Source organism: Saccopteryx leptura, chromosome 3 (genome assembly GCF_036850995.1).
Source record: "Saccopteryx leptura isolate mSacLep1 chromosome 3, mSacLep1_pri_phased_curated, whole genome shotgun sequence".
NCBI classification, from domain to species: Eukaryota; Metazoa; Chordata; class Mammalia; order Chiroptera; family Emballonuridae; genus Saccopteryx; species Saccopteryx leptura.
In genome coordinates this window covers 313,970,114-313,996,849 of record NC_089505.1, presented here as the reverse complement: position 1 = coordinate 313,996,849, position 26,736 = coordinate 313,970,114, and the positions used below count along the sequence as shown (strand labels likewise).

The 26,736-nt window shown below is 43.8% G+C and overlaps 1 protein-coding gene across 6 annotated transcripts in view; it reads left to right on the top strand.

Annotated features, from left to right (window-relative positions):
- The window catches only part of CHD7 (chromodomain helicase DNA binding protein 7), a 204,129-nt gene that overhangs the window by 163,055 nt on the left and 14,338 nt on the right, over nt 1–26,736 (top strand). For all 6 annotated transcript variants that reach the window (XM_066378998.1, XM_066378993.1, XM_066378992.1 and 3 more), the window contains 17 exons: nt 1,195–1,338; nt 2,482–2,737; nt 8,697–8,907; nt 9,420–9,615; nt 9,903–10,070; nt 10,680–10,859; nt 13,995–14,105; nt 14,193–14,398; nt 17,442–17,641; nt 17,827–17,986; nt 22,136–22,225; nt 22,699–22,802; nt 24,148–24,277; nt 24,663–24,735; nt 24,894–24,951; nt 26,003–26,231; nt 26,471–26,679. In XM_066378998.1, coding sequence (XP_066235095.1) covers nt 1,195–1,338; nt 2,482–2,737; nt 8,697–8,907; nt 9,420–9,615; nt 9,903–10,070; nt 10,680–10,859; nt 13,995–14,105; nt 14,193–14,398; nt 17,442–17,641; nt 17,827–17,986; nt 22,136–22,225; nt 22,699–22,802; nt 24,148–24,277; nt 24,663–24,735; nt 24,894–24,951; nt 26,003–26,231; nt 26,471–26,679 — 2,725 coding nt within the window. The remainder of the gene's footprint in view (nt 1–1,194; nt 1,339–2,481; nt 2,738–8,696; nt 8,908–9,419; nt 9,616–9,902; nt 10,071–10,679; nt 10,860–13,994; nt 14,106–14,192; nt 14,399–17,441; nt 17,642–17,826; nt 17,987–22,135; nt 22,226–22,698; nt 22,803–24,147; nt 24,278–24,662; nt 24,736–24,893; nt 24,952–26,002; nt 26,232–26,470; nt 26,680–26,736) is intronic.

Here is a 26,736-nt window from a genome sequence, read left to right as displayed (position 1 = left end):
TTTAAACTTGGATAAAGTGATTCAGGACTTGACTGTGCCCGAGATTGTGGTCTGTGTTACCCAACAGTATGGTCACGCATTATAAAATCTCGATTTGCAAACTCTTTATTCTTTGTGAATTTAGTGAGTCTGAAGATGATGGTGGTCTGAGTGTCTTCTGAATCAGAGAGCTTTATTCAAATGGGAGAAAAGGAAGAGTAAAAGAAAATTGAACCGCCTCACCTCGCTTTCAAAGAGCCTCACTGATATTTAAGAGATGGTCAATATTAAGAGAAATAGGATGTTCTTAGTTTTATCATTCACCTAATATTTACTGAGCTTGGCAACCGGATCTAGTCAGATTCCAAGTTAAGTCGGATTATTGCTTTTGAACCTACTAGAAGACATAATCACTCTTTGGAGTAGTTTTAATAGTTGTACTGTGTATCAACTGCAAAGTAGAAAATAAAATAAAACCTTGAGATGAATAAACTCACTGTTACTAAGACTGGTCACTGCTAAACCTTTCTTCTTGGTTGGACGTATGGAAACATGGCAAGGGCATGAACACACCAGGAAGGCTGGAGAAAGAGCTTGTAAACAGGAGGATTGTTTTAGAGAATTACCTAACTTAGTTCAAAGACACAAAGTTAGAAATAGCATCTGTTTAAAATAAAAAAGCGATTGTGGTATTTAAAACCAAGCTGACCCCTTTGCTAGTCTGAAAATTTTTGCAGAACAAAATAGTTTTTTGTGTGCTGTTGTGTGTAGAACTTCTTTTGCCTCCAGCGTGAGTCATGCAGGAAGCAGATGGGGAGACGAGCACGTTGATGTAGAGAACAGAAAGAATCATGTAAGCTTTATCTGAGTCTGGGGATTTTAGGAAGAAACTTCAGCTTTGGTGCAGAAATAGCAGAGACGTAGGGCACTCATGAAGCCGTGGCGCTAATAACCCCAGGAAGGTACGAAACGACAGGACATAGTTAACACTGGGTCTGCAGAGTTCTAGAGAGGCCCCTCCGTGTGTATGTCTGAAGCGGAGACCATTTTTTTCTTGTATCTCCACCTTTGTGCCTCATTCCTATACTTTACATAGGGTGGATGCTGAGTTAGCTTTAACGAGAAGTAGGAAGGTGGATCTTTAGAAAGAGACTTTGTTTCTAAGACACTATTCTTGTTATGATTTGGTCACTTGCTTTTCTTGTATTCCTGTAGGAACACAAAGTGCTGCTGACGGGGACCCCACTACAGAACACTGTGGAAGAGCTCTTTAGCTTGCTTCATTTCTTGGAACCAAGTCGCTTCCCTTCTGAAACCACCTTTATGCAAGAATTTGGTGATTTGAAAACAGAAGAACAGGTATTCACCACATATACTTTGTATTTCAGTCATGTAATGGAAGATTAACCCCATGAAATGGCAAAGGATTAGTATTTCACTATTTAAAAATGTAAATGATGTCCATTTTTTCCCCCCGACCAATAGACATGTGAGCTGTACGCTTCCTTTCCTTGGAGAGCCCAGGTCTTCCTAATAGAGTTGTTCTTGTTTGTTGTTTGTCCATTTGCCCTCTTGAAGGGCTGTTGGGTTTGTAGAGGTTGCTGCCTGTTCAGGTGGTTTTCGGAGACTGCTGTGCTGTTCATGGTGCTGGTTTTCTAGGTAAACTTTTCAACTTCGCAAACATTTGGGTCAGTGTCAGACGCCACCGAAACTTGTAGAGCTGTTAGCCTCCTGGAGCTTTTAAAGTCGAGTCTTATTTCTTAGCACCTTGCTTACATTTATGAGTTTACATATTTTCATGTAGAAATATGGGTCATAACTACCCCAAAGGATTTCTTTGAGAAATAAATGAGGTATTGTGTATGAAAAGTCGTTGGTTATTTTACACATGATAAGAGTTATGTGGGTATATGAAGTAAATATGGAGATATGCTTCCCATCTTGGTCCTTATGACCCCGTGCCCCAACTTACTGTCTAAAACTTCTCAGTTTAGTTCAAAGTGAAGCCTGGTTCATTTTGTTTTGCTTTTCTGAAAATAAAACTCACTGGTGTGCTATGTCCTATTGCCAGCCACCAGAAAAGAGAACTGGAAAGAGATATTTCTGCTTGCAGGGAGTTGGTAACTCCTGGCTTATTTGCTCTTCTAGAAAGGAAGAGAACTGAAGCAGAGGACTCTTGACACCATCTCTCCCTTCTTCCTTATCCCCAGGGCTTATGACAAACAAAAGGGAAAGAAAAATGAATAAATTCAGTTCTTTTCTGCTGTGTGCTTTTTTTCAAGCTTTCTGGATAGGCAAAGTGGTCTATTTGAAATGGAATTATTCAGCCTTCATGCAGCTTTTTATGAAAGCTGAAAGATTTGTGCCTTTCTATCCTTACCGGACTGACAAATGGAAGTGATCAATAAACAAATAGGATAGTAATCCCTGTTTTCACCTTATGATATGTTTTAACATGCAAGCAAATCATGACACCGGTATTTACTTAAGGTCCTTTTTTAGGTGCAAAAACTCCAGGCTATTCTAAAGCCAATGATGTTGAGACGTCTCAAGGAGGATGTAGAAAAGAACTTGGCCCCCAAAGAAGAAACTATTATTGAAGTTGAGCTAACAAACATTCAGAAGAAATATTACCGAGCCATCCTTGAGAAGAATTTTACATTTCTTTCCAAAGGTGGTGGTCAAGCTAACGTACCTAACCTTTTAAACACTATGATGGAATTACGAAAGTGCTGCAATCATCCATACCTTATTAATGGTAAGCCTGGCTGTTTGTCAACTTATTTAATGATGATCAAAGCACCAGAAATCTTGTTTTCCCTCCAGACTGAAAATGTTTGGTTTGTAGTCACTACTGTGTCCTGTCCTCTCAGTGTGGCTTTCGCCACCTTCCTATTCTTTGTGATGCCGCCTTCTCTGGTGTCTGAGGGCCAAGGACCTGCTCCTGCTGGTTCCTGAAGTGGGACTCACCTCACCTTTCTCCTTTGTCCTTACATCTGTGTCTCACTTGTTGCAAGGAGGTGTTAGTGCCCCATGGCTAAAAACCATCAAGAGCCCACAATTAGCCGGGTTGAGATTTTCCTGCTGTGTGTATTTGGGGAGCAGTGTTTACCTCAGAGACATTATAGAGGAGCTTTGGTGTGAGAAGGCAGCTATCAGCTGTCTCAAGTCTATGGTAGGAGAAAACTTCTCTCAGTCTAGAGGCCTTTAGCACCTATTCCCTAAAATGAGAGATTATTTGATGGCATTGATAATTGTTTGTCCCTGTTACTAATGAATACTTTATGGTCTTCCTGTTTTCCCAACTAAATTGATAGTGTTATGTAACCGATATGCACAAAACCTGTATTATATACTTCCAGAAATCATTAAAGGAATAAATATTTCATATCTTCCAATGATGTGGAAGATACTCGGGAGAATATATGAGCCTTCTTCTGTGAGGGATGGAGATTAGGAAAGCTGTTAGAAAGGGGTGACACTGAGATCAGCCTGCAGGGCTGGGAAGGACTTTGCCAGTCAGAGTTAGAAAAAGGAGGAGCATCGTGCTGTTGTAATAACATGAGCAAAGTAAAGGAGTCAGGTAAGTAAAGGGGAACCTGCCCAAAGTATAAAGTACGTGGAAAAAACCGTGCGACGGTGAGCCTAGATGTGCTGGGACCTTGCTGTGGACAGCCTCAAATGCTAGGTCATGGAACTGGTCTTTCGTCTGAAGGCAGTGGAGACCCACAGCTAGTACTGAAGCTGAGGAATGACTAGTAATGTGAGTCAGGGTGGTGGATCTGGCAATATCATGTATGGCAGGTGGAAGCAAGAAACACAGGCAGGCAGAAGGGCTGGCTAGGAGGCTATTGCTGTGGTCCGGGCGGAGTCAGTGTTCGGGCAGGGAAGGTGATGGCCCGCTAACTGGGTGCTCGTGCACAATCACAATTGGCCCACAGTGCAATTGGGCTCCTTTCCAGGGGAGAAGGAACAAGCCTGATTTTGTCTTTCTTACAATCCATGAGGTTCAAGGGCAACTCATTTAAAGACTTCCTAATCTTTTTCTTTCTTTCCTAACTTATGCACTATCAGGTACCGCAGATCCAGAAGTTCCTGTTACTAAATAACAAAGGTCCACACCTGGAAGAGTCTCAGTGTAGCACCTGAGGTCACTGCTGTGGTGTGACATCAGTGAATTTCCTTTTCAAACTTTGTGCTTTTAGCTTTGTCTTTTAAAGAGAGTCTCGTGTGATAATTACAGGTTAAGTGCTGCCAACCAGCTAATCACCACTGGCATTTAAGAGCCTGAGAGGCTGTTTATGGTGTCAGCCAGCCTGTCCCTGGGTTGGAGAGATGGAGTTGGGGCTGAGGGCAGTTGATAGCATAAGTAAAGCCACACACACACACTCTCTCTCTCTCTCTCTCTCTCACTCTTTTGCATTTAATATCTGGTGAAAAGAAAACAAGGAAAAGTAACATCCAAGGGGAGAGAAAAGGCACTCACCAAAGAGAATAAGCGCTGCCAACAGGATGTGTGTGAAAGGGATGATCTTAGCACGGTTGTTAGGTATCCACTCCCAGTTCCATCAGGTTTACCTCGTTTGGCTACTTGCTAATTACATGCACTGAGCATTGGGGAGGGGAGTTCTCCCAAAACACAGTTGGTGGGTTTTCAGTAGCTGATTGTTCTCCACGTCATCCCATATCATGATTGTTCGCCAGGAGGCTCTTAGGACTTCCAAGGCTTGGATCTATGGCAGTTGTTCTAACTGGTCATACCTTGAAGTCTGCTTTTCTGTTCCTATAACAAGTCATGAAGTGTCTGTTAAGCAGGTAGACTTACATGCCCTTATGTTGGGAAATTGTGCGCGCGCGCGCGCACACACACACACACACATTAGGTGTTACAACCTCCCAGGTAACTTATGTAGACCTTGTGTTTCACAGAGGTAGCTCCAGGGCCAATGCTGTCCATTCTCATCCACAATCTGGAGTGGAAATAATACTGACACGGCACCACCTGTAGACACATTTTTTGAGCAAATAAAGGAAGTCTTCAATTTTCATGCTTACATTGAAATTTGTATTGGTTGTGGCAGAGTAAAGCAACCGGAATCAAACCAAACTTGAGTTTAACAAAGCACAGCGTTTCGTAAATATGGGAAACAAATAACTATATGCATAAGTTGAAAGGGGTAATGTAAGCAAAGCAAAAGAAAAGAAATGGGAAGTGGTGGTAGAGCACAAGTTGTATATAAATGAGAAGTATTTTTAATGTGCATTAATATATATAAGTGCTTAGGTGGTTAAAACAGGGTGTGGTGCACCGTACATGCTCAGTAAGAGTTGCTAATTGTTTTGGGTTTTTTTTGCTAAAAGTTAAGCAGGTGACTGGTTAACATAAATGGAGGTACTATTATTAGCTCAAGCTTTATTAGAATGGAATGTCCAATTTTAGTCACTTTATGAGAGTAAAAATAATGTTGAAAACTTGGTCAAGTTTCCCTCCTGGTTAGGGGTGACCTGAGACAATTGTTATTGTTGCAGCAGGAAGAGTGTAGGGAATCGTGAACAGAAAGAAAACAAGACAAGCTTATATGATGGCATGAATTTCAGAGAGAAAATAGTAACTTGTCTTTTTTCTGGTAATCTTCAAAAGAATATGATTTCTTATTTGCTTCTGGCTAATATGGTTAGGTAACATTGCAGGTACTTCCCTCCCAGTGACCGTCTGTTTAAGTGGAAAGTCTCCCACACTTACTTCAAGAACACCCCTGATCCGCATGCACACATTTTTAAGTGTAGTATGAGTGGTACTTCAGTTTAGGGCAGTGCCAATAGACTCTGCATTTTGGCTTATCATCACCTATTTCCAGTTCATTTTCGGATTGGTATTTACAAATCTAACATCAAAGTAAATCTAACTGATAAACTTGGAAATTTGGTTATGACATCAGAAGATAGAAGTCGCTTTTCCTCCCCAACACCTCCCCTACCCACTTCCCTTCAGTCTGGCCATAGTAAATACAGTTCTGAAGGAATCATATAGGAGGAAATATGCTTTCTGATGTTATAAAATGAAGTATTGTGAGTGTAAACTGGCTGCCATTTAACCAGAATTTATATCAAAGATGTGAATTGATTAATTCAGCAGTAGCTTTTGTCAGTAAGAGAGAATATATTTTAATTCTTTTGATTTTGATTTTTTTATTTTTTCCATTGATTTGCGGGGGGGAGAAAAAAGGGGAAAGAGAAAGAAGCATCAGCTTGCTGTTACACTTAGTTGTTCCATTTAGTTGTGTACTCATTGATTGCTTCTTGTATGTGCCCTGATGAGGATCGAACCCGCAACCATGGTGTGCCAAGACGATGCTTTTTGCACTGAGCCACTTGGCTAGGGCAAGAAGGAATATATTTTAATTTTGACTATTCTTCATAAGATGAAACATTATTGGTAACACTGAAAAAGCAGACAAGTTATTTTTCTGATTTTTGCCTAAATTTAAAGTGAAAAAAAATTGAATTTATTAATTTAACTGAATGATATATTTAAAAAAAATTTTACTAAAATAACCTAAACATGTCTGATTTATTTTTTCAAAATGATTATTTCAATTTTGAAGTCTATTTATTGACTATTAACTTGTTTTAAACTAAAACACTATATTTTATTTTGGGTATGGATTATAATCTTGATGTGGACAAAATGCCCAAATATCATAAGAGTAAAATCTGTCTCTTCCTGAATTTCAAAGAGCTTATGAATATATTGTCCAACAAGAACAAACTTTTTCAAAAGACCTAATGTAGTATATGGACTTTCATCTGTTTCTGCTGACTCCTGAGGGCCTTCTTGTCCTGAATATAGAACTGGCATTTTTAAATTTTACGTTTTGCAAAACATATTTAACTTTATTCAGGAACCTGCCTGCTAATTCTCTTAAATAGCATTTTGATTTTTTTTTCCTTTTCCTAATAAAATCTTTGTCCTTTTTTTACTCAGAGGAAAATCCTGAACTCATGTGGAGAGGAGGGTGCGAGAGGAGGGTGGGAGACGGGTGTTTTCTGCCAGCCGGGCCCCCTTCAGGAGGAAGAGCAGTGCGCTTTCCAGAAGGCCTCATGGCTCGGGAAAGGCATTGAGTGAATTTCATATGTTCTTTTTTTTTTATTATTTATTTATTTTTTTATTTATTCATTTTAGAGAGGAGAGGGAGAGACAGAGAGAGAGAGAGAGAGAGAGAGAGAGAGAGAGAGAGAGAGAAGGGGGGGAGGAGCTAGAAGCATCAACTCCCATATGTGCCTTGACCAGGCAAGCCCAGGGTTTTGAACCGGCAACCTCAGCATTTCCAGGTCGACGCTTTATCCACTGCGCCACCACAGGTCAGGCTCATATGTTCTTAGTGAGATTCTTTGTCAGTTAATAATTAACAAGCGTTATTTCTGCATATGACCATGTTACACCTTAATTTCTACAAGTGCCTTTAAAACGGTAATAAAAGACACTTTTGCTGGATCGACTCCTGCTTGCAGAAGGGCTGACCATCTGAGTGGCTTGGTGGCCTACCTGTCCTAACCTTTCAAATCCTTCTGAGGTTTATGTATCCTCATCTTGTGTACAGTAGTTGGTTCACATGTTTAAAACCAGTGGTATGACTAGCACTTTAAAGTTTCTGATGCGATTGAAGGCTGGGCACCAATCCCATTAGGTGGGTTGGTCTATTTGTATTTCCGAGAGAATAGGTGACTGCATCCCTGTTCTTAGGGGGAGGAGCTGAGCAGGCAGCCATGCCCTGATTAACCCCAGAAATGGAGGAGGCCAGACGCTGCTGCATAATTCTGGTTAAGCCACCTAAGCAGTTGAAGGAAGCTTAGCCTGCTGCTCCCCTGATAAGCGTGTGTTTGGGGTCAGGGAAGGAAGCCGTGAGAAAGATGTCATTCTCTTGAGGCTTCTCTCTGTTGCACCCAAATCTTTGAACAAGCAGAAATCTACATGGGGCTATGAGAAAAAGAGGGTGAGGTGTAGAAATCTTACATGAAACAGCTTTATTTTATTTTTATAAAGTTTTTCAAGCTTTGAGGAATACAGCATAGAATTTTTGTCCCTTATGAAATGATCAGATGAGAACAAATACGGAAGGAGATTTAGAGATTGCAGTAGAAGATCTGTACTGTCTCTTAAAAAAGAATCCTAAAAATTATCCTGAAAAATGAACTTCCTTTTGTTACAGTCCTTTGGGCTGTGTTACTATATAATTATAAATACAGACTAGTGCCCTTACACTGTAATTGTTAGAACTCTAGCTCCTTGTTTCTTAGTTTCAGAACAGATTTTGTTGTTTGTGTTTATGTTCAGCTAGTAAACAGTTCTTTATTCCTTCAGCAATTTAGGTTCCAAATTTTCGGTAGGTATCTGGCCCTTGGCTTGTTTCTGCCACTTCTGGCTTGACAGTCTGTTGTTGAAATTCAGTTTCTACAATCAGCAAACATTTGTTTGTTGGAAAATGTGGTTTTTCCCTCCAAATGCCTAAACGTGTTGTACTTAAAACTTTGATCCCATTTATGCTTTCCTGGTTTTGTATAGACCCAACTCTGCGTAAGTGGATGGATTCATGTCCATAAACATGAGTGTGGTGTTCTGGTTCCTACAGTTTGCAGTGGGTTTTGAAAGCAAGCTCATTGTTTTTGGTAATAAAAACCTTTTACTGTATTCATGTTATGCTGTCCAATCTCTGCAGGTGCTGAAGAGAAAATTTTGGAAGAGTTTAAAGAAACACACAATGCAGACTCTCCAGATTTTCAGCTCCAGGCGATGATCCAGGCTGCTGGCAAGCTAGTGCTGATTGACAAGCTGCTGCCAAAACTGAAGGCTGGTGGCCACAGGGTGCTTATCTTTTCCCAGATGGTGCGCTGCTTGGACATACTGGAAGACTACCTCATTCAAAGACGGTGAGGCCACAGTGCCGTAAGAATAAAAAGAAAATTAAAAAGTGACCTTTCACAGGGCTCTACGTGGTTCACCTCCAAGTGATATTTGTGATGAAGGGGATAGAGTAGGGGAAATGTGTCACGTCTCTTATTTAAAAACTGGGGAGTTACATGACAGTTATTCTGTGGAATGACAATAGTGGGTCTGCATAATTCTGTGGGCAGTTTTGCTTTCCATTTCTTCCATTTGACTAGGGGAGAAGAGCTCTTACCTAAAATTGAAATGGTTTGTTATTTTCCGGTTGGAAGTGTCAGGTTTTTTAGAGTTTAGATCTTTCAGTGGAGAGAGAAGAAAATGTAATCTCTGGGTGTTCAACCAATTGTGTGAAAGACTGCTTTGAAATTATTGCTGCTACATAATATCATTCCGTTAATACATATCCCAAATTGCATTAGTGTCTTAAAAATACGAAATGGAAAAGGTACACTGCAGCTGTCTGTCAGGCCACCTTGTTAATGCTGACATTTTCCAGGTACCCCTATGAAAGGATCGACGGCCGAGTGAGGGGCAACCTCCGCCAGGCGGCTATCGACAGATTCTCCAAACCTGACTCTGATAGGTTTGTTTTCCTCCTGTGCACACGGGCAGGAGGGCTAGGCATTAATCTTACTGCTGCTGATACCTGCATCATCTTTGATTCTGACTGGAATCCCCAAAATGATCTCCAGGTAAACATGCAAGAAAATCCTCCTGATGCTTTTTTTTTAAAAAGTCATTCTACTATGATGGAGAATCCCCATCAAACCAATAAATTAAAGTCATGTAGTCACTCAGGCAGTGTCCCATGATCTGGGCAAATGAACCAACTAGTAATCAATTTATTAAGGATGTAAAAGTCATTTCTTTGTACGTTAACCCTCTTCTAAACTGCACCTGTTTACTGGAATGGATGCCCCTATTACTGACAGTTGAGCCTTCCTTTCTTCGGTAGCCATTCATTTCCCTTTTCTTCCAGGCTCAGGCACGGTGTCACAGAATAGGACAGAGCAAATCTGTGAAAATCTATAGGCTGATTACAAGGAATTCGTACGAACGAGAGATGTTTGACAAGGCTAGTTTGAAGCTCGGTCTGGACAAAGCTGTGCTGCAGTCCATGAGTGGAAGAGAGAACGCCACCAATGGGGTAAAGCCGCACCTGCTGGCCATTCATTTATTTCGGCTCCTTCCTGATTTAGCTAATAGTGAGAAACCCTGCAGCATCAGATTTTTTCTCTTTTATTATTATTATTATTAAGTGAGCGGAGGGGAGGCAGAGACAGAATCCTGCATGCGCCTCGACCAGGATCCACCCAGCAAGCCCCCTGTGGGGTGATGCTCTGCCCATCTGGAGCCACTGCTCTGTTGCTCAGCAACTGAGCCATTTTAGTGCCTGAGGTGAGGTCATGGAGCTACCTCAGGACATGGGACAACTTGCTCAAACTGTTTGAATCATGGCTGCAGGCGGGGGAGAGAGAGAGAATGAGAGAGATAAGGGGGCAAGGGTGGAGAAGCAGATGGTTGCTTCTCCTGTGTGCCCTGGCTGGGAATCAAAGCTGGGATTTCCACACAGTGGGCCGACGCTCTACCACTGAGCCAACTGGCCAGGGCCTAGATTGCTTTTCAGCATCACACTTCCTTTGTTAGAATTTAGATTTATCCTCTTTGAGGGAAAAAAACCAAAAAAATGAAACCCACTTGTTTAATCTAAAAACATTTCAGTTCTAATTTATTTTAAATAATTTCTGTAAAACAGGTTCAACAGCTTTCCAAGAAAGAAATAGAGGATCTTCTGCGGAAAGGGGCCTACGGCGCACTCATGGATGAGGAGGACGAAGGGTCTAAGTTCTGTGAAGAAGATATCGATCAGATTCTCCTCCGGCGCACGCACACTATCACCATTGAGTCCGAAGGGAAGGGCTCCACGTTTGCTAAGGTGCTGCCAGTCGCTCTGGGGAGGCGGCTTTCTGTGGAGGTTTAAGAGTCACAGCACCTTGGGAAGTGCTCACGAGATGCAGACATAACATTTGCTTTCTATTCTGAAATAAGAAATGAATTATTCACTCCCTGTGCAGCCCCTAATGCATAGAACATTCTTTTTTTATGTTCTGTGTTCTGCTCTGTTTATGTGGCACTGGTGGTCACTCTCTCCTTGTCCTCATATCTGCTTCCCAGCTTCCCAGGCCAATCCTTTCCCTGTGTCCTTGACCCCATCCTCTCTGCTTCTTAAGATCCTGATTCCTAACGTAACCTATAAGAACAGTCAGGTCACTCCTCTCAGCCTTTCCTGCCCCTGCCCCAGTGTCAGTTCCGGAACCCTCTTTCATAGCCGAAGTCCACACAGACAGGATTTACACCAGGTGTCTCCGCTGCCTCCAGCCTACACCCCTCCCCCACCTCTTCATCAGATTAGCCCTGGCAAAGGTCACCACTGTGTGCCACTCCTAGAGCCCCTTCTGAGCTTCACCTGCACATAGATTATTCACCCATCCACACCCAGGCCCAGTTTGCACTTTTAACAGCTTTATTGAAATGTAATTTACTTACCATAAAATTCAACTATTCTACATATACAATGCAGTGCCTTTACATTGTTTACAGACTGGTGTAGCCATGCCCACATCTAAATTTAAAACATTTATATCACCTCTAAAAGATCCTCATGCCCATGAACAGCCAGTCCTGTCAGCTCCATCCCACCCCCACCAGGTCCTTGGCCACCACTAATCCACTGTCTGTCTCTGTGGGTTGGCCTACCCTGGACCTTTCAGATACATAGAACCGTCCAACATGCGGCCTTGCTGTCTGGCTTCGCTTACTTGGCATGGCGGTTTGAGGTTCATCCATGCTGTAGCATGAATCAGCACTTCCTTTTCTGTGCTGAGCCATGTTCTGATCTGCATCTGCACCTGTTCGCCAGCTGATGATAGACATAGGGGTTGTTTATTCAGTAGTTGGTATGAAATTTTTGGTTATTATGAATAATGTTATGAATATTGGCATGCAGGTTCTTGTGTGGACATATGTTTTTATTTCTCTTGCATATATATATATATATATTCGAGGAGTGGAATTGCTGGGTCGTGTGTTAACTCCGTGTTTAACCCTTGAGGAACTGCCATGGTGTTTTCTAAAGTGTATATCCCATTTGCTCTCCCACTGGCAGTGTTTTTAGGGTTTTAATTTCTCCACATCCTCAGCAACACTTCTTACTTTCTGACTCTTTGATAATAGTCATATTCATGAGTGTGAAGTCAGAGCCCACGGGGGTTAGGGATCTGCATTTCTCTGATGCTATGGGGCACCTCTCCATTGCTTGTGGCTGTTGTGTGTCATCTTTGAAGAAATGTCTCTTGTAATTCTTTGTTGACCTTTTGAGTTATTTTGTCTTTTTATTATTGAAGTTTAAGAGTTCTTTATTCTGAATAAAAGCCCCCCATCAGATAATATAATTTGCAAATATTTTCTCCTAGTCTTTTCATGAAGCCCAGTTTACCCTTTTTTCCCCTTTTATTGTTTGTGCATTGCCTAACTTAAAGTTTCAAAGATTTGTTTTCTTCTCGAGTTTTTCAGTTTTCGCTCTTACATGCAGATCTGAAACCCTTTTGAGTGAGTTTTCGTGCGTGGTGACATAAGATGGGTCCATCTTTCGCATGTGGACATCCAGGTGTCCCAGCGGTTCCTCTTCTGGGCTCTGTGTCCCCACTCGGTCTCTCTCATGTCTGTCTTCCTCTTCTCAGGTCTTTCCTTACTCTTCACAGACACCTCGTGTTTAGTATGTGCAGAAACACATCCATCGCCCTGTACCTACACACACACACACACACACACACACACACACACACACACACACACCTGTTTGCTCACCTGAGCAATCCCATTCAGGTGCCAGAGTTGGAAGCTGCAGTGTTTTCCGGCTGCTGCTTCCACCTTCATGCTTCGCATCCACCTGCATTCTCACTTTTTCAGTTTCACTTAGTAAAGAGTATCTTTATTCATTTCTGCTAGAGCTGCTTTCAGTCTTCATTATTTCCTCCCTCAACTAGAGTAGCTTGTTCTACACCATTTTACCCTCCATGCTCTAAGACAGGGGTCTCAAACTCAACTCAGCATGTGGGCCACAGAGCAAGATCACAGCCGTTCGGCGGGCCGCACTAGGTCTACAAAAGGCAACTGTTACGCAACACTTTTCTCACTGCAGTTGAAAACAAAAAAAAATCAGTACAACAAGCACAATCATACATGCAGGTTACTCAGTGTCACAAAACGACCAGAAACTGTAGTTCGCATCACAACTGCTGTTAACTAAGCTAATATCTAGCTAGGATGCTAGAGAAATGAAAAATACAAGTAGGCCCCTAGGCTTACTTAATTTTATCCAAAATATTTTGAACTTCGTGGATTAGTCTGTGGGCCGCACAAAATTGTTCGGCGGGCCGCAAGTTTGAGACCCCTGCCCTAAGACATCGGCGCCTTTGGATATGATGGTGTTCATCTTGATATCCCAGTCTCAAGGAGTTTAGTTGCTGCTCAAGGAGTTCAGACTCTGTTAATAGGCCACACAAGGTCCTGTTTGACCTGCTTCTGCCTGCCTCACCAGCGAGATGCTTGGCTACTCTTCCTGAGTACCCTTATTGCCAGCCGTAGGACGCATTGCCTTCCTTCTCTGGGCCTATGTCCGTGCTTTTCTATTCTTTGAGCTTTTAGTAATCTGGTCCAGGCATTCTTTTCTGTAGAACCTATTCTCTCTCCTAGCAGTGCCCTCCTGTACTCCCACCCCCACCACGACCTGACCCTGATTAGGGCCCTCCTCCATGTATTAGTTGCACCTGTACATCCCTTTGCTATCTAGCATTTACTGTGCTGCACAGTCCTATTCTGTTTCCTGATCTGCCTCAACCCCTGGCCAGTGAGCTTCCCGCGGAGTAGTCTTCATCCTAGTGGCGGCCACGGCAGCCCGACACGGCGGGAGATTGCATACGTGTTTGAGTGGATGAATACGTGAAAGCTGCTTTGCATTTTATCTTTGGGAAAAGCACAGCAAAATAATGCATAATTTTTCCCCTTTTAGGCCAGTTTTGTTGCATCTGGAAATAGGACAGATATTTCCTTGGATGATCCAAATTTCTGGCAGAAGTGGGCTAAGAAGGCTGAATTGGACATTGATGCCTTAAATGGGAGGGTGAGTGAGAGGTTCCATTCAAACCCTGTCTGATCTAACCCAAGGTCACCTTTACAGAAGTTTCACATGCACTGCTGTCTATTTTAGAACAACCTGGTTATCGACACTCCGAGAGTGAGGAAGCAAACCAGGCTGTACAGTGCAGTGAAGGAAGATGAGCTGATGGAGTTTTCAGACCTGGAGAGCGATTCTGAGGAGAAGCCTTGCGTGAAGCCCCGGCGGCCCCAGGACAGGTCCCAGGGCTACGCGCGGAGCGAATGCTTCCGAGTAGAGAAGAATCTGCTCGTCTATGGGTAAGTCAAACTCATGAGAAACAGAATTTTATTTTAAAAATAGAATTACAGTTGGCATAGAAAAACAATATTAATATTTGGATTTCTGTGATTCCCTGTAGTCATGCAAACTATGCAGTGACTCTGGTGAGGCCTGCGTTATTTGGTTAAACTGCTCAAAGTCGTTCAGATCCTCATGGATTTGAAGGAGCATGAATTTATTCCTTAAGGAATTATGTCAAGCCTGCGCAGGAGGTGGCTCAGTGGGTAGAGCTTCAGACTGGGATGCGGAGGACCCAGGTTTGAGACCCTGAGGTCACCAGCTTGAGTGCGGGCTCATCTGGCTTGAGCAAAAAGCTCACCAGCTTGGACCCAAGGTCGCTGGCTTGAGCAAGGGGTTACTCGGTCTGCTGAAGGCCCATGGTCAAGGCACATATGAGAAAGCAATCAGTGAACAACTAAGGTGTTGCAATGAAAAACTGATGATTGATGCTTCTCATCTCTCTCTGTTCCTGTCTGTCCCTGTCTATCCCTCTCTCTGACTCTCTGTCCCTGTAAAAAAGAAACTATGTCAAATCTAAATTTACTTGTTGATTATTAACATCTCAGAGCAAAGTCTCAAAATTACAAAATCTTTTTTTTATACTTTACCTTCACATAAAATGTACGGCAGTAGTAATCTTTTAATGCTTTTCTGGTATAAATGTTTCTGAAAGGCAGTTACCTCACTTGTAAAGCTTCTCCAATCGATGGTCACTTTAGGTCTTGAAAGTGTCACCTCTGAAATCTCTGTGGCACTCCATACAGTGCTTTGAAGGGCAAGGAGCTCAGTAAATATCTAAATCTGTAAATACAATGTAAATCTAGCATATTGTGGGATTGACTGTAGGCAAATTCTACTCAAATAAAAACTTGCCACCAGAACAGAGGTTCTCTATATCTGATGATATCCTGTCTTGAATTTTTTATTTTCCCCAGTGGATCATCATTAGTTTCAGAATAAATGCAAACATTCTGTTTAACGTAGTATACAGGGCTCTGAGCTGGCCTTTGTCTTGTTGGCCTGTTCTGTGGGCAGTCCAAACTTCTGTTAGGACAGACCTCTCTTTCTGCTTCAGTATGCCACACCCTGTCTCCCCTCTCTTTCCATCAGTCTTCCCGCTGCCTAGAGCCAACCCCACCCTTCACCCCCCACACGCAGGCTTGATCTGCCTGACCCCTCCAGCCGTGACACCCAGGGCAGGCATCGCCTCGGCACCGTGCACCAGGAAGTCTGCCTGCACTTTCCATCACACTCAGCGTGTTATTCTATGACTCTAAGTTGTTAGCTTCTCCTGCTAGACCCACTTAGCGGCTCCTTGAGGACTGGGGCTCTTTCTTTATGTCCTCAAGGCAGAGCACAGTGCCCGCGACACAGTGAGTGCTGAATCAGTGATTATTTGTGGGATAAATGAAGTTCAGCTGAAGCCCAGACTATGTCTAGTAGTTCTGTCCCCTCTGCTATCACCTGTGCAAGCTGGGCATTCGTTCCTGTCTGTTCTCACATGGCAGGGAGACTCCCCCACCCTCTGCTAATTGCACCTGCTTCCATGTTTCAGCCTAATGATCCAAGTTGAGAATTTTGCCGATACCTTCAAAAATGGAACATGTTAATAATTCTTGAAGCTAAGAAGTCTGCTTAGGGCATACTGTATTTTAGTAAAGCCCTTCCCTCCTCCCACAGGCATCCCTATGTGTTGAAAACCTACTATGTGTGGGGCACTGGGCATAGGATACTCTCAGACACCAGAGACACAGCTGTGAGCAGGGCAGTCCCAGTCCCGCCTCAAGGCAGGCAGGTGAACTGTGACAGTGCCTCAGCAGGGCAGCTCTCTGCAAATGGAGCAAGGAAGCAAGTCTCCTCTCCTTTAAGACACAGCTCAGATGGTCTCTCTCTGCCTCTGGGAGTCAGGGGAATAAAAGAAGGAATTCCACAGACAGTGATGTGTCAAGTCTGACCTGGTGGGCATCGTGAGTCAGCCAGGGTAAGAGGGAGTGCTGGGAGTTGGGTAAGGAGAAGAGAGTTTCTAGCAGAGAGGGCAGTGTGCCCAGTGGCCTAGACATGAGGGCCAGCCTAATGATTTGAGGACAGAGAGAGGTTTACAGAAGCCAGAGAGGCCCAGCCGGGGGTTGGGGGGTGGGCATTCTGGGGTATGCACCACGCTTCTCAGCCAGGATGACTGCCCACTGGCCATGCACAGCTCTCAGTCAGATAGAAGGCAGTGGAGGGGCTCATTCCTACTTTCCCCGGGGACCCGTCAGCGGAGCCCTTGGGGAGACACAGCTTGGACAGCCTGCCTCTCTGTTGTGTGCACTACCTCTGTAGTGCCCAGGTGGAAGAGACAGCACTGCGTTAGACCACGATGGTGACCTTGACCAGCCGGTCCCCCTTCCGCAGTGTGCTGTTGGGTTCTAACCACAGTCCCTCTCCCACCCACTTCACGTAAGGACCCGAGAGTCGGCCGACCCTTTCTCCTGTGTTGGTTCTTGTACTTGGAGTTAGGAGTTAGCATTCTCTTTTTCAAAAGGAAGCTCGAACCTGTTCACAGTCTTTCATTAGTTATCATGGCATCCCTTTAAGGGGGGTTGATGTAACCACACCTCTCAGCACTGCATCCTTGACGTGAGGGCTGTCACACCACCTCGAGTGCCATTCATTCCGAATGGTTGGTCAGCGTCACAGCATGCAGACCGTGACAGAGTGAAGCAGAGGATAAAATGTCCAGGTCCTGGCTTGCTTTCATGTCCTCAGAGTTGCTGCTGGTCTGGATCTGAGAGGGATGGCCTGTGTCAGCTCCACAGGCGATGTCAGTGACAGCCCCGCTCCTGCACGGAGGAGCAGGGAACCAGACCCCACGCTCTGACAGTACCTTTAACTCTTGACTCTAGATTCCTTCCCTCTCACCTGACATAAATATTGCTAGTTTTTGACCCAAGATTTCCTAACACCGCCACCTGACTGTGAAAACAAGCCCCAGCTCTAAACTGGAAGGCACCATGGACATACTCAATGTTTACTTTGCAGTTGGGGCCGTTGGACGGACATCCTTTCCTACGGACGCTACAAACGTCAGCTCACTGAGCAAGATGTGGAAACCATATGCAGAACGATCCTTGTGTACTGTCTCAACCATTACAAGGGGGATGAGAACATCAAAAGCTTTATCTGGGATCTGATCACACCCACGGCTGACGGCCAGACGCGCGCCTTGGTCAATCATTCCGGTAGGTCGTCTCTGTGCTGCAGGGTCACAGAGGGCCCGGGGGACCCTTGCCCTGCAACCTAAACCCCGTGTTTCCCTGCTTTATGTTTCAGTATCTGGCTCTGACCCTAAAATGGGAATTGTAGAAAGCTCCTCTTATTATCACAATAATAATTACTACCATTGTTGTTATCATTATGAATCTAGGTTTATCAGCCCCGGTGCCGAGGGGGAGGAAGGGAAAGAAAGTGAAAGCCCAGAGCGCACACCCCATGGTGCAGGATGCCGACTGGCTGGCCGGCTGCAACCCCGACGCTCTGTTCCAGGAGGACAGCTACAAGAAGCACCTGAAGCACCACTGCAACAAGTGGGTTTCCCCAGAGGGATGCAGTGCTGTCTGTTCCCGTGTGTGCGCACGCGCGTGCATTTATGCATATATATATAAAGACTATTAAGCTGTAGTTACAAGTTTTACACAGCCTTAATGTTTTTCTTCAAACATGATGCCAAGTTATATGACAGCATACCTTTAAATAACTAGTTTTTAGAAATTGTAGTAAAGATACATAACACACTTTTAAAATTTTACTGTTTTAACCATTTGTAAGTGTACAATTCATTGACATTCATTACGTTCAAAATACTGTGTACCCAACCCCATGATCGATACCCAAAACCTGTTCGTTGACCCCAGTATAAACTCTGTAGCATTAAACAGTAACTTGCCTTCCCCACCTCCTTGTCCCCAACCTCTGGCAACCTCCATTCTCCATGAGTTTGCCTGGTCTAGGTTCCTCATGGTGGAATCACGCAGCATCTGCCTTTCTGTGTCTGGCTCACTTCACTTAGCATGATAATTTCAAGGTCGATCCATGTTGTAGCTCATGCCAGAATTTTATTTCTTTTTATGCTAAATAATAGTCCACTATATGGATAGACCACATTTTGTTTATATTTATACATTAATCTATCAGTGGGCACTTGGGTGGATGGATACCTTTTGACTATTGTGAGTAGTGCTGCTTTGGCATTGTGAACAACTAAGTTTTTTGGTGTGGTCCCCCCCCCCCCCCCCCATTACAGTTTACATTCAGTATTATTTTGTGTTAGTTTCAGGTGTACCTGTGGATAACTGAGTTTTAACCAGTATGAGTATGTTTAGGCAATTATGGTTAGCTTTCCATGACCCTGCCCTCGGCTGCTCAGGGCAGGGACTGGGGTATTTTTGTGTTATTTTTTCTTAATAATACCTTAGTTGTTGGGTTTTTTGTTTTTGTTTTTTGGTTTTTTTGCTTACCTTGTGAGTTTAGAATCATATCTAAATTTATTTCATTTCTGGAACCTCTGCTGTCTCCTTTGTAAACTATTATCTGCATATGTAGATTCTTTCCTGGCTCTGGGCACACATTATTCAGCAGCAGGCTGCCCTGCCTCTGCCGGCCCCACCCCCAGCTTTGCACCACCTGGGGCAGGTTCCCAGCCTCCGTAAGCCTCACTGTCCGTGCTTGTCAGTTAGGGCTCTGCAACAAGATCTCAAGCCAATGAGGAGGGATATAAATAAATGTATCTGTATCTCTCTTTTTAAAATTAGCAACCAAAGTCTGAGCACATAAAACTGCACTGTGCCTCTCGCTTCATATGGGTTGTGTTTGAGTTGTCTAAGATAAGTAGTGCTATTTTATCCTCCTCTTCCTGACAAGGAAACAGAGACTCGGATACTTAAGGTCCCTAAGCTAGTTAAAGGGCAGGGCCAGATGGAGGCCCAGACCAATGAGGCAGCCCCCTTGCCCGTGACCACCCCGCCCACCTTAGAAGCCTGCCTGCCCCTCAGAGTTGTTTGAGCCCTCACATGAAAATGAAGTAAGTCCTGGAGAGCACCGCCCCCCCCCCCCCCCCCATGCACTGACTAATGGTTCTCACCTCTTTTTAAATGAAAGTGTTTTCAGGGCCTAGCTTTGATTGCTATCTTTAGATTTTGATGGACAAATATTTTTCTTTCTTAGCCTTCAAAATCATTACCTCAAACCATTTTGATGCCTCAGAAACTTTGTTGTTACTGTAGCATGATTGTTCTCCCTAACGTCCTGCCCCGCTCCTAGCTGTTGGGAGAACTTGTTTTCTTGTGGTTTACATGAACTTTGGGTCAATAACCTTGTGAGTTCTGGATTCAGACTGTAAGTGAAGTGGGCAAGTGTGGGAACAGTGGCTGCGGTCCAGTGCGTGTGGTGGTTTTTCATTTCGTCTTCTCTGTCAGTAACAGACTTCTATAGGGTGCCCTCCCTGATGGGTATGTGAGGTGTCCCTAGCGGTCTGCACACCTGTCCCCTTGGCCTCAGGAGTGGCACTGCCTCCCATCTGCTCTCTCAGACAAGCCTCTTGGAAGAGGCTCACTTCCCAAGACTGAAGGAGCTCAAGTGAGGAGCTGTTAGGATGGGTCAGAGAGAAAATGAGACCCAAATGGAGAACCTTCTAGAAAACAGCTGGCCAGTTCTCCTCAAAGTTCAAGAAACGAAGTAAGAGCAACTGTCTCTATTAGAGGAGACAAAGTAGACAGGACAGTTTAATGCCGGGTATAGTCCAAGACTGGGTGCTGGTCATGAAAACGGTCCCGAGTGTGGCAGCCAGTGCAATGTGAGTGAGGTCTGGGGCCCCATCCTGTCCTGTCTGACTTACCGGGTGTAAGCTTCCTCAGGTCAGAGGCTCCCGTCTACCCCCTTATCCTGCCAGCACCTGCCGTGTCTTCCTCAGGGGCATTGAGCTTGCCAGTTGTATTGGTTTTAATTTTTACCTTCAGAAAAAAGATGACATTCAGTTAGTTCATAAAAGCCTCCACATAACTGAAATTCCTCCTGGAGTAGAAAACTTTGTCTTCTGTCAAAAGACAGCAGAAACCGTTAGGATCTCTACCGCTGTGCTGAGTTTTTGTGAATAAAGGGGAATGCAGCCCAGGACGGAGGGCGTTTCCTTTGGAGTGACCTTTCTGAGCATCCTCTGCACATTCTCAGGAGATCTGGCCCAGCAGCCCCCTCACTGGAGAGACACAGGTGCCAGCCACAGAGGCCCATGCTGTCACTTTTTTTTGCTGTGTCACGTGCCGCGTCATGTGCCACGGCTGATTTTAAATATTATAAAAAGAAAGAAATTAAAGAAAAAAGGTTACCCAGAGTGATGTTTACCTTGGAGTGTATTCACACATTGACAGCCTCACACTTTGCCCGGCTGGAGCCCACGCTGGCCAGGAGCAGCCTCCGGGGGGAGAAGAAAGTCCCTGTTTGTTTATGGACAGTAGTCTGGTTTGAAGCTGCCCCGAGTTGTCACTTGATATTTTCAAGGACAGTTGCCATGTCCTGAAAGTCAGTGTGAAGTGATGTAGTCAGAAGCCTAATTTTGCATGATCGATGCTCAAGGTGACTGTGTGACCTTGGCTATGCCACTTGCTTTCTATTAGCCTCAGTTTTCATGTTTGTGAAATGGAAACTGTAACTTGCCACACTCTGTCCTAGTGTCATTGTGAAGATGAAATGAGCTAGTATATATGAAACGTTGGTTTTAAAGTGTGTGTTGGGATTACCCTGCAGGGGAAATAGCACTTGGTATTGTCATTTGCTCAGGGACAAGGAAGTAGTCTCAAATATCAGTCCTGCCCAGCAGGAGATGTTCGACTCGGAGTAGACATAGGCCAACAGGACTTACCAGGTGGGCTTTATTGAAAAAATTATGTTTAATGCTATTGAGGAAATCCAACTGAGATTGAAAATCTGGTTCCTAGCATTCCAAGGGTGTTTAAACACTGCTTCCTTGAAAATGACTAAAAGCTTCAATGAATTAAACATATTTTAATCGCCTTTGTAATGTTTTATTATTTTTAAGCTATAACTTAGACTCCCAGGTTATATAAACTAGAAGAAATAAAAAATATTTAATATTCCTTAAGGGAGAAGAATGAAGACCCACCCGCCATTGCCATCTTCCTTTCTCGGAAGCAAGGTCCTATAATCTGAAAAACCTGACATTCCATATTGAGGGTTTATTGTAAGGTAGTAAAACCAGATTTTATATCGCGTTTATTCCTACAACTTCTGATGTGCTTCCAAAAATGGTATTAAGGCAGCAGCTGAGGAAATTTTATGAGATAATGAAGCAGAACAGTTACTGAAAGCCATCTGCTCAGTTGTTTACAAACTTGCTTCAATACTTCAGAGGCAATGGTAGGGTACGTGTCTAAACTTCACAAGCTGCACTAGGTAGAACTAAATGAAGTGCGCCTGGGCTGGGCTGAGCTCGGTCCCTCTCTGTGCAGTGTGAGCCGTTGCCAGGCAGGCCTGTTGGAAGCCAGCAGAAAGCACCACACAGAGGTGATTATGTGCCACCATCTGTCACGCTTCAAGCCTACCATACAGCATGGCTAATCAGCCTTGGCAGGATGATGGATGAACAGCAGCAGCTGCCAAAAGCCACTGTTGGCAAACAGTCCTGAAGTTAAGAACTTTTTCCCCCCCTCTGTCTTCCTCTCCAGGGTCCTGCTGCGTGTCCGCATGCTGTACTACCTAAGACAAGAAGTTATAGGAGACCAGGCAGATAAGATCTTAGAGGGTGCTGACTCAAGGTTAGTGCACGAGCACGTTGTTCTCTGCCTCCCTGCGATAATCTGGGTAGCCGGAAAACATCATGGATCATGTTCCAAAACCTTCATAAACCATTAGAAGCACACCTCCATTTGTGCATCTTGAATGCTGTGTTTGTCCTACAAGCTGGGGAAGTGATGAGAATCAGGGAAAGTCTCTGTGTGTGTGTGAGCGTGCGCACACGCCCGTGCGCACATAGCAAGGTTATGACTAAATCACTGGTGTTCTGTGATGACCTTTAAAATAGGACCCTGGGTGATAAAGTTCATTTCTGGTCATGGCAGAAAGTGACTGACTTATGCCTTCTTTTAACCTTTGCCTATTTCTCTCTGTGATGCCCAGGTGCTTATTTGGGGGAGGGGGCACGCGAATGCGTGTGTCATGTTCATTACTTGGAATTCTTTTTTCATATTGGTATTTGTTTTAAATATTATGCAAACGGTTGTCTTTCTAGTGAAGCCGACGTGTGGATACCTGAGCCTTTCCACGCCGAGGTCCCCGCAGATTGGTGGGATAAGGAAGCGGATAAGTCCCTCCTAATTGGAGTGTTCAAACATGGTAAGTGACATGTGTGTTTGACCATATCTTGCCCGTGTGGCTTTGTCTTTATTTAGAACACTTTGAATACTCTTTTTCAAAGTCATAATATTAACAAGGATAGTTCCAAAGGACTCTTGGCATCTACCATTTTCCTGCACTAAAATTCTAATATGAACTGTAAATATCAGATGCTGTTTTTGAATGTTTGTGCAGTATTTGAGAAGAAAACATTTCTTTCTTGGCTGTAAATAAAACCAAAACCATATTTGTTTTAATAATAGCCAAATTGTCCTATAGCTCTCCCTAAACTTTGCTTCCAGCACGGCTCCCCTTGCTAACTCTGCCAGCCCGTGTCAAAGTGGACGGTGGGCTTAACCTCTGCTATTAATCTGTACAAGTGCCTCCTGGGCTTTGTTCCAAGCAATATTTCACAAATGTCAGTGCTGAGAACTCTCGGCTCCCCTGAGTGGGATGCAGCCTTGTTAACTTTGAAAGGCTGGGGATGCAGAACTGGCATGATATATACAGTGAGCGATTCCTGATTATAATCCCAATTCTCAGGAGGTCACCGAGGTAGTCTCAGCAGCCCAGCCTGACTAAAGGGGAGAATGATGGCTTATAAAACCTTTCATGATTATAGTTTGGCTTGCGGCTCTACAGCAGTTAGGAGCGGGGTGTTGTAGTACACATCCTAATTGAATTGTGCTGCTCTGCCTACGTACCGCAGCCTCGTTTTGTGAGCTCAGCCTAAAAATCATTTTTCCCGCACTGCACTGTTGGGATCTGCCATTTCCCATCTAGTCAACTTGGGCAGTCAAAAAGCAAATTGCAGTTTGAAAACCATAGAGGGAACAGTGTCATCTTGCTGACATGCATCATCCTAAACCCAGTAAGACAGGTTCGCTGGCCTGGGGTAGACAGGGGTTTTCAGCTGGTAGTGGAAGCTTCTGCAGAACTGAGGGTGCTCACCCGGAGGACGGGGTGGACTCGGAGTACCTCTGCGGAGGTCATACAGGAGCATTACAAAGCCCTTCGAATGTCAAGCAAAATTAGATCCTGGGCAAAATAGAGTCAGAAATTTTCCCAAGCATCTTGCAGTTAGTTATTCTGAACGTGTTTTTCTCTTAGTATTTGTGGTCATTCTGATAACATCCCTGGAATGTAACTTGACCTCCCCAAATCTGCCCTGGAATTGAGTGTTCCATAGAATGATGTACTGAAGTAAGGTTCTTTTAAACACAACATAAGTGATCATCTTAAGTGAGACACAAAGCTTGCGTGTTGTGGCAGTGCTGTGACTTTGTCAGTGACGGGCCTTTCATTGTCTTTGTGTGTGTCCTCTGGGCTGGTGGGGGCGGCACAGGCTACGAGAAGTACAATTCCATGCGAGCTGACCCCGCACTGTGCTTTCTGGAACGAGTTGGTATGCCTGATGCCAAGGCCATAGCTGCTGAGCAGAGAGGAACAGACATGCTAGCAGATGGCGGTGATGGGTAAGAAGGACATTTTAAAATTTTAATAAACTTTACATCAGTATTGCATCCACTGGCAGGGTTCAGTGCTTGCACTGCACTATGCACTATATATTGCGTCTGATTTGAACTAAGTGACTTTACCAGGATAGCCTGTGTATATATCATAATGATTATTTCAACATGTAGTATCTGCAAAACCTGTAACTTGTTTGTCTTTTCTAAATGACAGTTACCCTCACCCCCGATCCTCCCACAACCCCCCTCCCGCTACAACTGCATGTTTTAATACTGATATGTAGAATGGCTTTTGATGTTAAAGCCAGAGTTAAAAGTTGCATTAGGTAGTTCACTTCAGTCTGTTTGTATCAGTATGATTTAAACATTAAAAATATTTTTTATATAGGGGAGAATTTGATAGAGAAGATGAAGACCCAGAATATAAACCAACCAGAACACCATTCAAGGATGAAATAGATGTAAGAATCTGAGTCTGTTGACTTTTACAGCACCAGTAAAATAGTATCTGCCCACACAGGACTTGTTAAACTTTATAAATAATGGGCTTTTCTTTATTAGAAGAAAGCAAAATGAAATCCCAAATTAAAATAATTCAATTTCTTGCTTTGCTTTCAAGGAATTTGCCAGTTCTCCCCCCGAAGATAAGGAGGACTCCATGGAGATCCGCACCACAGGTAGGGCGCCATCCGCAGGTGTGGGCACGAGTGTGCCATGTGGGCGGTGGCCCTCGTGACGTGGGCCTCAGTGTGTGATTTCATCTACACTGATCCTCTCTCTCTCTCTCTTTTTTTTTAAATTGAGAGGCAGGGAGGCAGAGAGACAGACTCCTCTTGTGCTGCAACTAGAATCCACCCGGCAAGCCCCCTACTGGGTGATGCTCCGTTCCTCCGTTGCTTGGCAACCTAGCTATTTTAGTGCCTGAGGCGAGGCCATGGTGCCATCCTCAGTGCCCGGGCCAACTTGCTTGAATGAGCCATGGATGTGGGAGGAGGGGAAGAGAGAAAAAAAGAGAGAGGAGGGGGAGGGGAGGGGTGGAAAAGCATATGGCCTCTTCTGTGTGTCCTGTTTGGGAATCGAACCCGGGACTTCCACACACTGGGCTGGCACTCTACCACTGAGCCAACCGGCCAGGGCCTGATCCTCTCTTTTGTGAAAAGTTTTGATTCTTGTTTAGTATTGGTTTTCCATTATATTGAGTTTCTTTGATAAAATAACTACTTTTTTGGATTAGATAATTTATATATTTGTTTTACACCAGTTAGTGAACACTTTTAAGTGTTTTTAGAAGTATTTATCAAAAAAAAAAAAAAGCACAAAGAAATAATAACTCTTGAGAGTTGGGCATTTGCCAAGTATCTGAAATATTACCACTTTATATAAAATACTGACTTTCTGCCTAAGGTCAGATCATTAGCTAACAATTAAGTGATTTTTTTAAGCTCAAGATTATTATAAGAGAACACCCTTATAATGTAGTTCATGATGTAAAGTATGTTTCTTTATGTAGGATTGATAAGTAAATGTTCCCCCCCCCCAAGGATTAAAAAAAAATAGTTCATAAGTTTCATACTAATATTATTTTTTATATTTTGAAAATGAAGGCACTGTGATCCCCTTTCTACACCATCATTTGAATGTTAATGAGTCATCTTGATTTGATGGAAAACCCTGTGTATTGCAAGATTGCAGCTACACATTTCAAAAATATTTTTTCCAATTCCCCAGGCAAGCACAGTGAGAGTAATGCTGAGTTAGGCCAACTTTACTGGCCTAACACCTCAACCTTGACCACCCGTCTGCGCCGGCTCATTACTGCCTATCAGCGCAGCTATAAAAGGCAACAAATGAGGCAAGAGGCCCTAATGAAGACTGACCGGCGGAGACGGCGGCCCCGGGAGGAAGTGAGAGCACTAGAAGCGGAAAGGGAAGCTATAATATCTGAGAAACGGCAGAAGTGAGTTTTTTCCAGGGTTTTACTCAACTCCTGGTACGTTCCTCTTTGCTCTGCTCCTTTAGGTCTGCCTGCAAGAGGCCGAAACCACATGCGACATAATGACCATTGAAGCAGTCTGTCTCCTCACCCCCAAAAGGAGTACGGGGTGTTAAGTTTAGGACAAAAGAGGAGAAGAAATAATAATCTTTGAAGCCTTTTTACTCAATTACAATTTAGGCTAATGTCTTCTTTCCTAATAGGTGGACGAGAAGGGAAGAGGCTGATTTTTACCGTGTGGTATCCACTTTTGGGGTTATTTTTGACCCCATGAAACAACAGTTTGATTGGAACCAGTTTCGAGCCTTTGCCAGACTGGACAAAAAGTCTGATGAAAGTTTGGAGAAATACTTCAGTTGCTTTGTGGCCATGTGTAGGCGAGTGTGTCGAATGCCCACTAAGCCCGACGATGGTAGGTACATTTTTAGTAACAAAAGTTCTATTCTAAAAGGCTAATGAAGTGAAAAAT